The following is a 15,277-nucleotide window of genomic DNA, read 5'->3' on the forward strand; positions in this document are numbered from 1 at the left end:
AAAAAAATTATTTTTAAGCAGATTTTAAGCTGGCAATATGTCTCACTAGGTAAAAGTGCTTGCTTCCAGGCCTGATGACCTGAGTTCATCATGTACTCACATGGTGAAAGTAAGGGGTGCATGTGTACATGTGTGTTTGTGTCTGTGCTTGTGTGCATACACAAATAAATAGATTTTGTATTCTGATTCAATAGATCTGAGTTGAAGTCTAGGAATCTATATTCAAACAAATTCCTTAGGTAACAGGGCAAAAGTGATATGAAGACCCTATTCTAAATAACAATATAATTTCTTTTCCCCACTCATTTTTTTTCCTATAGTAGCTCAGTCTGGCCTCAAGTTTGTGATCCTGCTTTAGCCTACTCAGTGCTGGGATTACAGTCATGCACCACCATATCTAAATACCACAGTAGTTTCCTCATGGCTTTTTTGAGAAAGGTCTCGTGTAGCCCCAGACTGGCCTCCAACACTCTTAAGTAGCCAAAGATGACTTTGAATGCTTGATCCCCCTGCCTTCACTTCTCAAGTATTGAGAATGCAGATGATTGCCACCATCCATCTGTCTGTCTGTCTATCTATCTATCTATCTATCTATCTATCTATCTATCACCTATTTAAGATAGGGTCTCACACTATAGCCCTGACTGCCTGACTGGCCTGGAACTTACTATGGAACCCAGGCTGGCCTTAATCTTGAGAAAGTTTAACTTGAGAACATTCTACCTTAGTCTCCTGGCATATTACAGGATATTACTCCAGATATTACAGGAGTGAGTCACTATACAAGGTTTTAATTCAGTCTTGATACTTTGCAAAGTCATATCTTGCTGGACCTGGTGAGTCCTAGTACTCAAGAGGCAGAGTCAGGTAGTGAGGTGTTCCAGGCACGAGACTCTGACGTGGCATTAGCAGCAAGGTGCATCTGTAGTTCTTTCTCCTTAATACAACCCTAGGAAAAAAGAGAAGGGCTCATCACTCCATTTTGTAGACATGAAAAAATATGACTCAGAGACAGACAGTACTCTTTCAATCTCATAAAATTTGCATATAAAGTATGTTGAGAGGCCACAGTGTCCATCCAGTCAGCTCATGATGTGGTATCAGGGGACTGGAGAAACTGGCTGATCTTCTAGAGGATCTGGGTTCAATTCCTAGCATTCATATGGCAACTTATAATCATCTGTAACTCCAGTGCCAGGAGATCCAGTGCCTTCCTCTGGCCTCTGGTGGCAACAGGCATGCAAGGTGGTACACATACACATGTTCAGAGAAAACACTCATACACATAAAATTTAAAAATTAGTTAAGAAATTTTAGAAAGATGTAGCAGAAGACTCATTGACAGGAGAGTGTCAGGCATTGATATGAACAGATGGAATTTTGTGACTGCTCCTGTCTTATTTATAAGAGAACAAAGATGTATCCCCAATTACTGATTCTTTCTGGTGTATTTCAGGGAGGGTAATGAACCAGGGGAGACCACCAAGATTACATACCGTGAACTCCTGGTCCAGGTGTGTCAGTTCAGCAATGTTCTCCGTAAACAGGGTGAGTATTTGTGCTTGAGAGGAACTAGACGACCTAACCCTGAAGTATCTGGGGAATTGGTGAGAAAGAGGACAAGAAATGGAAGAAATCTGGTAACAGGAACAGAAAAAGTTAGCTGGGAGGGGCCATCTGAGTAGGTGGGAGCAAGGAATAGCAAGAAAGGCTCATGGTCTCGGTTCTGTGTCTTTTTTCCTGTAGGCATTCAGAAGGGTGACCGAGTGGCCATCTACATGCCTATGATCTTGGAACTTGTGGTGGCTATGCTGGCATGTGCTCGCATTGGAGCTTTGCACTCCATTGTGGTAGGAACTTGGGCTGGTGAAAGGAACCAAGGGTGAGGGACAGGGTTGTGGAGAAGGAAATTGGACCTGGATGGAGAAGGATCATAAATATAGGTCCAAATCAGTTATTCAGTATCTTCTGGAATCCTGTTTTGGAGATGCTGAATTTCATGAGCACCTCCCTTCCTTGATCACTCAATCCCTAGTTCCCCTCTCCCCCTCAGCTTTTCCCCCCTTCCCTAGTTTGCAGGCTTCTCTGCAGAGTCTCTCTGTGAAAGGATCTTGGATTCCAGTTGCTGCCTGCTCATCACTACAGGTGACTAATTCCTTCACTCCTTCTCCAGATCCTCCTACACCTCAAGTTTGGTCTTCAGTCTGCTTGTTGATTTGGGGCTACTTGGAATGGAGGGTAGGGACTGCTTGTCTGCTTTTTCCTCATCCTACCTCAGCTGACTCTATGTCAGCCGAAATCATCTGGGAAAACCAGAGTCAAGAGGCCTATTCAGGAAGGGCCCTGTGGCCATTGGGCCCACTGGGGAGCATGGTGTGTACTAAGGCCTGAAATGTTTATTGCTCCCCAAAGATGCCTTCTACAGGGGGGAAAAACTTGTGAACCTGAAGGAGCTGGCTGATGAGTCCTTGGAGAAGTGCCGAGAGAAGTAAGTTTGCTGATCTACCATCTACTAACCTGATTAACAGGATCTTTCTCCACTGCCAGCTTCCCTTTGTCCTTGCTATATACTCCTAGAGGGACATGGGTACATCTTGTCAACTTCTTCTAGCCAACCAGGTGAATACTTCAGCCTTTTCTTTTCTCCAGGGGTTTCCCAGTGAGATGCTGCATTGTGGTCAAACATCTGGGGCGGGCAGAGCTGGGAATGAATGACTCCCCAAGCCAGTCCCCACCAGTTAAGAGGCCATGTCCAGATGTCCAGGTGAGTCTGGCACTACTGTACACTCCTGTGGGCTCTAATTCCCTCTCTTCCTATTCAAGAATTTCCTCTCCCCGCCCCTTTTGCTTCTTCACATAATTCTGACAATTCCAGGAAAGCTTCTCTAATCAGGCTGGCTAAGAGCAAGAGATTTTGACCTTCAGTATGGGTAAAGAAGCCCTTGGGCTTTAGGAATTTAGCATGAAAAACTGTGGAAGTTGATAAGCCCAGGGGATCCTTAGGGTTTAGGCTTGGGCTTGGGTGGAAATGTGCTGACTTGGGTGACTGTATGACTTGACTTGAATGAGCTACATTTGTGGCTTTGGACCCATTACTTCTGCTGAAAGCTGTAGGAAAAGTCCCGTTGACAGCCTACAGTTCTGGGGGGCATAGGTATGTAAATTCTGGGTTCCAGAAGGATAGAGGATTACTTCGATCCTTTGATTTAAAGTATCTGAGTAGTGTTGGGACTAGAGAGGCTAGCTAATATGAAATTAGGGAGATCAGAGAGTCCAATCAATAATTGGAAATTTTATACAGAATAGGAGTTAGTAAAATAGAGGCTGAGGGGACCAGTGAAAGGGCAGGCTGGGGAGAAAGAAGGTAACTAAGGGTTTAGGGAGCACTCACCCTTCCCTCTCACCTCTATCCTTGGACCCTGCTCATCAGCCTTTCCATTCCATGGGCTCTTAACAGGGTAAGCTGAAAGAGAAATCCAAGTGCATCCGGCCCCAGGTATCCTCTTCTTCACTGCCCTTGATCACTGCTTCCCTGTGTGCTTGTCTGTATGTTCATCTGCTCTCTGTCTGTCTGCTCCAGTGAGAATACTGCTAGAGCTAAGCCTGGTCCCTTTGTTGCTGGGCCCCTTGATGTCCCTGTCATTCTGTAGGGTTATAGAATCAAACGTCTGTTTTTGCCTTTGTCAGCTCACATATAGGAAGGCTATCAGAGTTAGCAACAGACATCATTTCACTCCTGCCACATAGATTCTTAGTAGGAGAGAGTACTAGGTGACCTTTCAGAAAGCATATGCTATGCACTTAGCTGGGCAGAGGGTAGAGCCCAGAAAAACAGGAGGCGTTTGGAGGAGGTACAGGCTCTGGTCTTGGGATTTTACCATCAAGTGGAAAGTTAGACCTATATTGCAAAAGAAAAGGAAGTTGTGTATGGGACAACAGAAAAGGGATTCCTAAATACATTTATATGCAACTTGGAATTTATAAACCACGCATCACTCTGGCATAATTAAGTACTAAATTCAACAAAAGTCACACTGTAGGTGGTGCTCAAAGCAGGTTAGTATAGAACAGTGGCTTGGAGTTCAGAGGCCCAATTTTATTTAATTTATTTATTTATTTATTTATTTATTTATTGGTTTTTTGAGACAGGATTTCTCTGTGTAGCCCTGGCTGTCCTGGAACTCACTCTGTAGACCAGGCTGGCCTTGAACTCAGAAATCCGCCTGCTTCTGCCTCCCAAGTGCTGGGATTAAAGGCGTGCGCCACCACTGTCTGGTGAGGCCAAATTTTAGTTGTATGATTTCAAACAAGTTCTGTCTCTTCTCTGGACTTCACTTTTTAAAAATCAGTAATAAAGAGATGATAAATGATTAAGCAAAAATAGTTCCTACCCTAAAAGGCCACTGTTGCTGTGAGCTTCCCAGGTTACTTTGAGTCTTCCATGTCAGACTTCTTGTGCTGGTGGTAATATAAGCTCTTACACTGATGGACACAGACCTGGTTTCTAGGAAACTGTTTTTTTTTTTTTTTTTTTTAAATAAAATTTAGTCAAAGCCCAGCATGGGAATACATGCCTTTTTATCCCAACACTGGCAGAGTCATAAGGATCTCTGTGAGTTCAAGACATTCTGATCTACATAGCAAGTTCTGGGCCAGCCAGGAAGGGAAGAAACAAAAATGAAATGAAACTTCTTTTGAAAGAGGTAACAAATGGTTTAGAATGGAGGCCACAGAGCCAGACTCCGGAGTTCAAATGTCTCTGCCACCTGCTACAGTGTAAGTTCCGGCAACTTGGGCTTTCTTGTGTCGGTTCCTCTCTATATAAGGGAAAGATAGTACCTGTGCATAGGATTTTATCTATCTATATGTTGTTTGGCATGTAGTAACTACTCAATATATGTTAGGTATTGTCACTGCCTTAAAACATCAGACAGACTGGCAATTTCTAGAAGGAAGACTGGGCTAAATAAATAAATAAATAAATCCAAAACGATACAGCAATCACATTTCTTGTAATTCAGCCTCAAGCAGCAAAAGGATGGGCTTTTGTTTTCTAGAGATGAAAGTAAAGTCAGTCACAAAAACGAAAACAAAAAAATAAACCCCAAACAAGTAAGCAAACAAAAACAACAAAAAAATTAAATTACTCTCACAAAGTTTAAGTTGGTTTGTATGAAAACTGCAGTGAAAGCTATAGAAACCTTGGTAGGCCTCCAGGCTCCTGTTACACAGTCTTCAAAGGAAGGCCTGGTACAGTTTATAGGTGTCCTCAACCACACCACCTACAAGCTCCATATTCCTCTTACATACCTGGTAATCTCTAAGACTGTTGTGGCCCAAGGACAAGGGACAACTCCTCAGGTTTTATTTTAGAAAACCCAGCCCTTTTCCTCTTTCAAGGCCATAGGCCTCGTAGGTACATATTCACAAGCAATGTTTGCTTCACTAACAGCTCATTCTGCTTCCTGGTGCTCACTATCAGCTTCACAGTTGGAGCACCACACCCACTCCACCACCACCCCCTTCACACACAGACACCCACAAAGGAAACAGTGTTATAAGACTGTAAAAATTCTCTTATTGCCAAACCGCAGTGTAACTGTGTCTTACCCTATGACAATTCAATGTATTCTAAACAAGCACCATTTATAAAGAATATTGACATAGTTCTACTTAAAAGTATTACAGTCCTCAGCTCAAACAATCATTGACAGGAAAAAAAGTATCCATGTGACAATGTACACATAAACTTATATAGGTCATCCACTTAAAGATAGAGTACTTTATGTTTTCTTGCTGGGACAGCTTTTCTGTCACATCCCCCCCCTCCACATACCCCAACCCCTCTAAAACAGGGTTTCACTGTTAGCCACAGCTGACCTGGGACTTCCTATGTAGATTAGGCTGGCCTTGAATTCAGCATGCCTCTGCCTCTTGAGTGCTGGGATTAAAGGCATAAGCCACCCTACCCAGCTTCATTTTTAGATAATTTTTATAATGCTCATATTTCAGAAATTTCAAATTCTCTTGAGTAAAGGTCAGGTGATAGAGAAAACAGGAGTGTTTAGAGAGTCCTGTTCTCATTTATCAAGGTATATGTCTGACACTTTGGGGATTTTAAAAAAAAAAACAAATATTCATATGACAATATGAGTATATGTCTGTGTATTAGAGAAAGGAATTTATCTAACATTGCTGTATCTACCAGTCAACCAGGGCCATTGAACATTCCAAGAATCTAATGGAAGCAGATGTAACTGCATATCCTTGTAATCCCACCAGTATGGATGCTGAGACTGGAGAATTATAATTGGAGGCAAGCCAGAGACCTTGTCTTAAAGTAAAATAAAAATAGTTTACTGACTGAAAGGGCTTTAAGGTAGATAAAGAAAACCCCAAACATTTCTCACCATCTTAGCCTTTTCCCCAGTGGTCATTAAACTTACCCCTAACCTTTCTGACTTTAGTTAGTCTCTCTCTTCTTGCAATAATCATATGTCTCTATTGAAATTTACAAGATCCTGTCAGACCTTTATGGCAAAAGAAACTATCCTTGTTTAAAACCCCTTAAGGGGCCAGAGAAATGGTTTAGCATTAAGAGCACTTGCAGTTCTTGAGGGGAGCAGGGCTCCAAGCACTCAAATCAAGTTGCTCACAAGCATCTGTAACTCCAGTTCCAGGGGAGACAAAACCCTCCTCCTGCCCAAGCACCCGCCCATCCATGGCACTCCAACATACACTCAATGTCCACACACATACACACAAATAAGAAAACAGACAAATGATGACTTCCTGTGATCATATGGGAAAAGATTGAACTCCAGTGTAATTTTTGAGACATCAAGGGAATCTGACTTCACCCAACAGAGTTTAGACAGGAAAAACTAGTTTTCAAAGAGGTAATATAGTCAGGAAAAGAAAATAGTTTCAAAGGAGAGGTGAGAGAAACTTCAGAATAGCAGATCCTGAAGTCATTATCAAAGGTAATCAAACGTAGTGGGACATCTCTTTCCTGAGAGGAATTTACCTTTTGCTTCTCTACTAACTTGAAACAAGTTCCTGCTGAGTAGAAACTGTCTCAAGTAGGAACTCCAGGGTGGGATGGCTTCTAAACACATAGGAAAAAAAATGCCTGAATCCAAATCTGTTGTGTTCTCTTGCTATTAACTAACAGAATTAAGTGCTCTCCTCACCTGTAGGCAGTGACTAATTTTGTGTTTCTGAATTGTGTGGTTGTCTACATCCCTGCTGATGTGCCACCAGTCCTATGGTGTGTATGTGTGTATTCAGGTTGTGTATGTATAGTCATTTATCCAACAAAAATGTCTTTTGAGTATTGAATACATCACTAGGTGCTAAGGCTATTGGGGAAAATACAGCTATGCCACCACCCTCCTAGACAATGATCAAGAAGAAAATACCTGAAAATATATGTCGTATGGGAATAAACCAAGTGTGATGAATAATAACAACAGGTGGAATGGGGGTGTCAGATACTGTTCAGGGGTCTCTTTCTAAAAAGGTAGCATTTCAGCTGAGAGCTGCAAGATGTGACCCAGTAAAGTAAGACAGAATAAAATAGGTAAGCGGGGTTCAGGGATAGAGGAAGAGCAAGAATGGCAGAGAAAGTCTGTTCTCTCTGCTTCATTGTACCCTTGAAGGGCCCCTTTCTTTCCTTTACCCCCATATGGGGGCCTGAACCTCCAGATACCAGGTAGGCTGTCTCCTGCCTCTGTCTTGAACTTCTTTACAGCTCTTCCATGCCCATTCCTGTCTTCCCCCAGATCTCCTGGAATGAAGGGGTTGACTTGTGGTGGCATGAACTCATGCAGCAGGCAGGAGATGAGTCTGAACCTGAGTGGTGTGATGCCGAAGACCCACTCTTCATCTTGTACACCAGTGGCTCCACAGGCAAACCCAAGGCGAGTGTGTGTGTGTGTGTGTGTGTGTGTGTGTGAGAGAGAGAGAGAGAGAGAGAGAGAGAGAGAGAGAGAGAGAGAGAGAGAGAGAAAGAAATGAAAGATAGAAAGAAAGATAGAAAGTCAGATAGAAAGTAAGAATGAGAAAAAGTGATGACTTTCTAAGGAAGCTTGGAATGACCAACAGAAACTGTTAGAATGAGTACTGGGAATTCAAGTGATATGGGTGACTCAGATATACAATCTAAGAATGTAAATGGTCCCTTTACTTACTTGACATCAGAGTGAGATAATGGACATCGAAGAGAGACACATGCCATGAAAGGGCATTGGCAGCATTAAAATCTTTAAGAAGGATCTTTTTTTCAGCTCTGTGAGGCTCTATTTTTTGTTGGTCAGTAGAGGTGGACACAAAACCTCAACCTGAGGCCTGATTCTCCCCCACAGGGTGTGGTGCACACAATTGGAGGTTACATGCTCTATGTGGCTACAACTTTCAAGTATGTGTTTGATTTCCACCCGGAAGATGTGTTCTGGTGCACAGCAGACATTGGCTGGATAACTGGTCATTCCTATGTCACCTATGGGCCACTGGCTAATGGTGCCACCAGTGTTTTGGTGAGATGGGAGCTGGGCATGGACAGAATTCTCCTAGGTGACCATTTCCCAAAGCTTCTTAGTCTAAAGAAGGGAAACTTATACAGGGACCTACTTCCTGGAGAAAGAGGAATTTTGAGGGGTTGTATATCCTACTAGAAAGTTTCTTGACTTGTGTGGTCAGAGAGTAAAGACACAATTGGTCACAAAGGATGAATACTAAACCTGATGGGGTGGTAGGGAATGAAAAGACTATTGGGAAGGGCCCAAAATAACCATATTTCATTGGGGTCAGTTTGAGGGGATCCCCACATACCCAGATGAAGGCCGCCTGTGGAGCATTGTGGACAAATACAAGGTGACCAAGTTCTACACTGCACCAACAGCAATCCGGTTGCTCATGAAGTTTGGAGATGATCCTGTCACCAAGTGAGACCTTCCCCCATCTGTTGTCCCATAGGGATCCTTCAGAGCCGAGCACTGGCCTTTATGCCGTTCGTTTCTCTGTCCCAACTTCCTGACCTGGGATAGGGGAGGGGCAAAGGAATGCTGAATGCATGTGTATTTTGGCTCCTAGTGGTACTCAGAATTTTCCTCTCTTCCACTCTCCTGCTCAAGGCATAGCCGGGCGTCCTTGCAGGTGCTGGGCACAGTAGGTGAACCCATCAACCCTGAAGCCTGGCTCTGGTACCACCGGGTAGTAGGTTCCCAGCGTTGCCCCATTGTAGACACCTTCTGGCAAACAGAAACTGTGAGTAAGGGATTCAGGAGGCTAGGGATTATGGACAATGTAGGAAAAGTGATTCAAATCCCTGATCTCTGACTTCCACAGGGTGGCCATATGCTGACCCCTCTTCCTGGTGCCACCCCCATGAAACCTGGTTCTGCTGTGAGTAGTGCCTCTGCTAGTCCTAGGCTTGGTGGGGATAGGATTTGGGGCTGTTGGCCTATTAGAGAGTAGGGTACTGACCTACTCTCAAGCTAGGAGGAATTTGGGGCTCTAGGGCTCTGTGGAAGCTGAGTCAGAGTTGCCTCATTCTTCTTGGATTGTGCCTCTCATTTGCTTTTAGTCTTTCCCATTCTTCGGTGTAGCACCTGCAATCCTGAATGAGTCAGGAGAAGAGCTGGAAGGGGAAGCTGAAGGTTATCTGGTGAGAATCTGCAATCTTTGGGAGAAGAAAGGGTTTGCTAAGGGTACTTTGTTTTAGAGTTTATAACCTTATCTTCCCAGGTGGTGTTTGTCCTTTGCTGAAAGACACCCATGGAGATCCTTCCAAATAATTTCCTGCATCTTTACTTTTTGGTACATGGCTCTAAGAGCCCTTATAGATTGTATTCCAAGACTCCTGAGTGATAACTTTTGGAGTAAGGAAGACTTAGTCTTGGTCCTCCCTTTGACATGCGTTTCTAGAGAAAGGAGTCTTTGTGGTTTACAGACTAATCATGTAGGCTCTGGAGTCAGGCTGCCTGTATTCAGATCCGGACTCTGCCTCTTCTCTGACCTCAGATAAGCTGTTACCTATTGCCTTTGAATGTAATTTTCCCATTTGTAAAATTGGGTTATAGTATGTATAAATAATAGAACTTTATATCCTGACATTTTATGAAATTAGATAATCCATACAAAGGGTTACTCTGTAACTGCACAGTTAGTGCTCTTAAATGTTAGCTGCTGCCATTCGTGTGGTCAGCACCTGTCAGCTCTCAATCTCGGTTCCCCTTTCCACCATCAAGTCAGTAACAGAAGGCAGGACTTGAATCTAAGCTTTCTTACTCAGTTTAGAATTCTGCTGGTGCAGAATTCTATTGATTAGAGATTACTTATTCGCTAATATAGCTTTCATTTTTATATGACTTGCTTGCATCTAATTGAACCTGCTTTCCTAATTATTCAAAAGGAACTCAAATTTTCTAGATGTTTATTGCTCACAGAACACTATGCTAGACAATTTTTCACATGCTAGTAACTTAATCCTTATAATGACTTTAGGATTTATTATTTACAGATGAGGGTCCTGAAGTTCAGAGAAGCAAAGTAAGGCCATTTAGAATTGGGATTCTAACCCAGGCTCATCTATCCGCAAAGCCTATACTTTGTACTACTTTTCGGGGATGGCATTTAGGATATTTTCCTTTAGGTTTAGCAATGCTATGGTTGTTTTCCTGTGAGACAGCCTAGAAGATGCGATCACTGTACCTTCTGTACTCCCCAGGTGTTCAAGCAGCCCTGGCCAGGGATCATGCGTACAGTTTATGGGAACCACACACGTTTTGAGACCACCTACTTTAAGAAGTTCCCTGGCTACTATGTGACTGGAGATGGTGAGCCTTGACTGTCCTGTCCCCACTCCTCTCTCCAAGACATACTCCTTCCATTTTCAGATGAGGTGGTTAGGGATGAATAAAAGAGAAAGGAATATGCCCTAATGTCCCAATCTGATATCCACGAGAATTACAGTGAAGGCTGTAAGATCGGGAGTGAGGGATGAAGAGATGGATCAGTGGTTAAGAGCACTTGTTGCTCTTCCAGAGGTCCCAAGTTTGGTTCTCACCACCCATGCCAGGAGGCTCACAACCACCTGTAACTCCAGCTCCAAGGGATCCAGTGCTCTCTTCTGTCCTTGGTGGGCACCCCACATAAGTGTATGCACTCAAACATAAATACACATACATATAGTAAAAATCATCTTTTAAAAAGAGCAGAAATGAGTGTTATAGGGACAGTCAAGATGGTACCTTCTGAGATTAGATGCCTAGGGAAGCAGGCTCTTCTTTTTTACTCTAGTGTTGACAGAGATAGGGCATGTAGAAATGGGTATTACAATGTTATGTGTGGCCTCATATCTAGAGCCTACTTGTTCATTTTCTGTCTACCAGCTCATCCATCCTGCAGCATTTATTGAGCGGCTACAATGACCAGGCACTGATCTAACGAGTACATGGTATATTACTGTGAATAACACTGTCAAATTCTTCTATCTAATGAGGCTCATGTGTTAGTAAAGAGGGGACAGACAACAAACCAAATCACAAGCTAGTCATAGGTAGAGAAGCATGTTTTGAAGAAAACAATGAGGTAGTGCCTTCAAGGATGGCTGGAGAAGGCCTGAGGATTTAAAGGGCATCAAGCACAGAGAAATCCACAGTAAGAATAGTATAAAGAATGGATACAACCTTGAAATGCATAAGAGATGGACTAAAGGCTGTGAAGCCGCAGTGAGGTAAGCCTAGGGAAGAACACGTCATTAAGTTGGAAAGATAGCTAAGATCATACAGAGCTGTGCAGACATGGAAAGCAGTCCAGATTTTATTCAAAGTAGTGGAGGCTGGGATGTGGCTCAGTTGGTAGAATACTTACCTATGTATGTACAAAATTGTAGAATCTGTTCCCAGTACCACATTAAACTAAGCACAATGCAATCTTAGAACTTGGGAGGTAGAAGCAGAAGAATTAGGAATTTCAGGGCCAACTTTGATACATGGCGAATTTGAGGCCAGCCTGGGGTACGTAAGACCCTGTCTGAAAGGGGAGGGTTTGGAGAATAACTCAGCAGTAACACGTTTGCCTAGCACACCTGAAGTCTTAGTCCTCAGTATCACACACACACACACGGTGAGGGCAGATAATTACTATCTGGACGTTCTAAAAAATATACTTGAGATTGGATATATATTTTTTTTTTTTGCCATAGAACAAATTATGCCCAAAGTTGGCAACTTCAGACAACACATAGTTTCTTGAGGATCAGAATCTGGAAGTGTCTTGGTTGGGTGGTTTTTAGTCAAGGTATCTAAGGTAAGAATCAAGCTGTTAGCTGCTGCTGTAGTCATTGAGAGGTCTGACTAGGCCTAGAAGGTCTATCTACATGCTGGCTCACAGGGCTTTAGGCAGGAATCCTCAGGCAGTTGTAAGCTGCTTGACATGGGTGCTGGGAACTGAACCTTGGTCCTCTGGAAGAATAATAAGTTTAAATAGGATCTCTCCATAGGGTTACTCACATGGCACCTGGCTACACCCAGAACAAATGATCTGGGGGAACAGACTAAGATGGAAGCTAAAATGTCTTCAATAAACTAGAGGATGGAGATTGGTGGGGCCATCTTGGAGGCTGGCTGCTAAGTCAAACAAAAGTAAAAGTAGGAAAACTTGTTAAAAGATCCCAGTAAGCTACTGTGGTAGGTGTTGCAGTTTTACAATATAAATCATATATCCTGCTCTAAGGTATTCACTGTGTTGAACATTTTTCCCAGGTTGCCGACGGGATCAGGATGGCTATTACTGGATCACTGGCAGGATCGATGACATGCTCAATGTGTCTGGTGAGTGTCCTATATCCCTTTCCATTTTATTAACTCTTTACCCCAGCAACTCCTAGACAAAAACTTTGAAAAGAAGAGCTAGGACAATCCTATTGTGAGACTGTGTGTTGAGTATGTCATTCAGTCCTGGTCCCAGTTTTAGAGGAAAAGTATAATGCATGCTAGCATACACTGAGAGAGAGGGTCTAGGATGGTCAAGACATGCTCAGAGGCATGCCATTTAAGAGGGAATGAAAGCCTTTCCTATTGACCAGATCAGACCAGCCCTGTGGGTGCAGAGGGGAGCAAGAGCTGGGGCAGAGGAGGAGAGATCCCTCTCATGCACTTCCTTTCTCTTGACAAGGACATCTTCTGAGTACAGCAGAGGTGGAATCGGCACTCGTGGAACATGAGGCTGTTGCGGAGGCAGCAGTGGTGGGCCACCCTCATCCTGTGAAGGGCGAATGCCTCTACTGCTTTGTTACCTTGTGTGATGGCCATACCTTCAGCCCCACCCTCACTGAGGAACTCAAGAAGCAGAGTAAGGAGCTTCCTGGGGCAGGAACCAAAGGGTCTGCAAATTACTGGGGAGAGGCTGCAGCAAATTACAGACAGAACCCTGCTGTCCTCCCCAGTCTCCACCAGTTTCCTTCCCACTGGGATAATACCAGCCAACATTTTTAGAAAACTTTCTGTGTCACCACCAAAATGAGTGCTTTAAATGCTTTACCCCATTTAATCCCTATCACTACCCCATGAAATAGGTCCTGTTGTAAAGAGAAGACACTTGAGGTGCAGAGAAGTTGAGCTGTTTGCTCAAGGCCATGCTGCCAGGGGTGGGATTTAGCCTCTAGCAGGCTATTCTACATACAAAGTTCCAGGAACATGGATTAAAATAAAACAAAGGAGTAGAGACACACTATTCAGAGAGAATGGGAAACAGGAATGACACCTCAGAATGACTCTAGGCAGATCTCTGAAGAAGAAATAGCTGAGGAAATAAAGTCATGGCTTTAGGAAGTCTGGCTAAAGGCACTAAAGACACACTTGATAATTTGTTGGTTACAGTTAGAGAAAAGATTGGCCCCATTGCCACACCAGACTACATCCAGAATGCACCCGGCTTGCCTAAAACACGCTCAGGTAAGTTCAGAATTACCCAGGAATTGGGACAGGCTACAGCCCAGTGGTGGCAGGTATGTGGATGAAAGTCCTTAGAAGGGCTGGGATCAGTCAGTGCTATTACCAAGTAATAAGAGGTGTGTGGGTTACCAGGGAAAATCATGAGGCGAGTTCTCCGGAAGATTGCTCAGAATGACCATGACCTAGGGGATACATCTACAGTGGCCGACCCATCCGTCATCAACCATCTCTTCAGTCACCGCTGCCTGACCACCCAGTGAACAAGACTCTTGTCCAGGATTTCCCTGTGCTTGGTTCTCCAAATTTCTGCCTATTCATCCTGCCCCTCGCTCAGGAGTACCAAGGGTCAGTGCTAGTTGACACTTTGGTTGAAACTAGGGAGACAGTTTTCTAGGCTGCCAGGTAGAAGGGACAGGGCTCAGGTCAACCTCACAAGGATAGGCTTCTAGACTACAGAGAGGTCTCCAAGCCCAGAACAGAGACCTGAACACCATGTCCTCAACCAACGTGTAAGTGAGGGCCTAACCAGAAGCAGGGCAGCAACTCTAATCCTTTCAGCTTTCTCAGAAAGCACCAGTTCTTATCTTTGGCCTGCGATAGCCTTTAGAAATGACAGTTTGTGAGTCTATGAATAATTATTTTTTAAAATACTTTGTTGTCTCTGTTCTGAGTCTGAATTCCTTGCAGATGGTAGCACTGTCTGTCCATTTACTCTAGAGACTAGGCAGGTGGGTTCAGTCTCCAGAGAACTACCATCTGCCTCATTGAAAGAATAAGATATGCTGATCCTAGAACCAAGGGAGTTAACATTCCTTGTCTTTCACCATGAACAGAACCCTGCCCATGAGGGGCACTTGTAGGTGAAACTCTCTATTCTTGTACTGTTTGTGCTCAAGACCCACTGTTAAAGGAATAAAGTTTATGAGCTCAAGAACATAATTGTTTTTTGTTTTGTTTTTGTTTGTTGTTTTGTTTGTTTTTTTGAGACAGGGTTTCTCTGTGTAGCTCTGGCTGTCCTGGAACTCACTCTGTAAACCAGGCTGGCCTTGAACTCAGAAATCCGCCTGCCTCTGCCTCCCAAGTGCTGGGATTAAAGGCATGCGCCACCACTGCCCAGCCATAATTACTTTTTTAGGTATCTGTGTGTTCATTATCTGCTCTGATATGTATGGCAGATGGGAAGGGAACTGCTATGCCCCAGACCCCTTAATTTTGGCAGAATTAGGCAAAGCTCCACCCTGAAGACCTGTGAGGAGACCCTAAGCAAGAGTGAGAAGCCAGCACACCTATGATGTCATATCAGGGTTGCTCCTTCTTCA

The 15,277-nt window shown here is 43.7% G+C and overlaps 1 protein-coding gene across 3 annotated transcripts in view; it reads left to right on the top strand.

The window, feature by feature from the left end:
* The window catches only part of Acss2 (acyl-CoA synthetase short chain family member 2), a 40,783-nt gene extending 25,886 nt beyond the window's left edge, over positions 1-14,897 (top strand). The window contains exons 3-19 of one of the 3 annotated variants that reach the window (XM_034494185.2): positions 1,457-1,548; positions 1,747-1,850; positions 2,073-2,145; positions 2,413-2,488; positions 2,650-2,764; positions 3,458-3,496; positions 7,785-7,922; positions 8,367-8,537; positions 8,812-8,945; positions 9,135-9,267; positions 9,349-9,405; positions 9,587-9,667; positions 10,730-10,838; positions 12,768-12,836; positions 13,180-13,356; positions 13,884-13,958; positions 14,091-14,897. In XM_034494185.2, coding sequence (XP_034350076.1) covers positions 1,457-1,548; positions 1,747-1,850; positions 2,073-2,145; positions 2,413-2,488; positions 2,650-2,764; positions 3,458-3,496; positions 7,785-7,922; positions 8,367-8,537; positions 8,812-8,945; positions 9,135-9,267; positions 9,349-9,405; positions 9,587-9,667; positions 10,730-10,838; positions 12,768-12,836; positions 13,180-13,356; positions 13,884-13,958; positions 14,091-14,218 — 1,771 coding nt within the window. In that variant the 3' untranslated portion in view covers positions 14,219-14,897. The remainder of the gene's footprint in view (positions 1-1,456; positions 1,549-1,746; positions 1,851-2,072; positions 2,146-2,412; positions 2,489-2,649; positions 2,765-3,457; positions 3,497-7,784; positions 7,923-8,366; positions 8,538-8,811; positions 8,946-9,134; positions 9,268-9,348; positions 9,406-9,586; positions 9,668-10,729; positions 10,839-12,767; positions 12,837-13,179; positions 13,357-13,883; positions 13,959-14,090) is intronic. The other 2 variants (XM_076930058.1, XM_034494186.2) reach the window with 2 other exon arrangements.
* Positions 14,898-15,277: the final 380 nt, after the last annotated feature.

The sequence above is a fragment of the Arvicanthis niloticus genome, chromosome 2 (genome assembly GCF_011762505.2).
Source record: "Arvicanthis niloticus isolate mArvNil1 chromosome 2, mArvNil1.pat.X, whole genome shotgun sequence".
In the NCBI taxonomy this organism is placed as follows: domain Eukaryota; kingdom Metazoa; phylum Chordata; class Mammalia; order Rodentia; family Muridae; genus Arvicanthis; species Arvicanthis niloticus.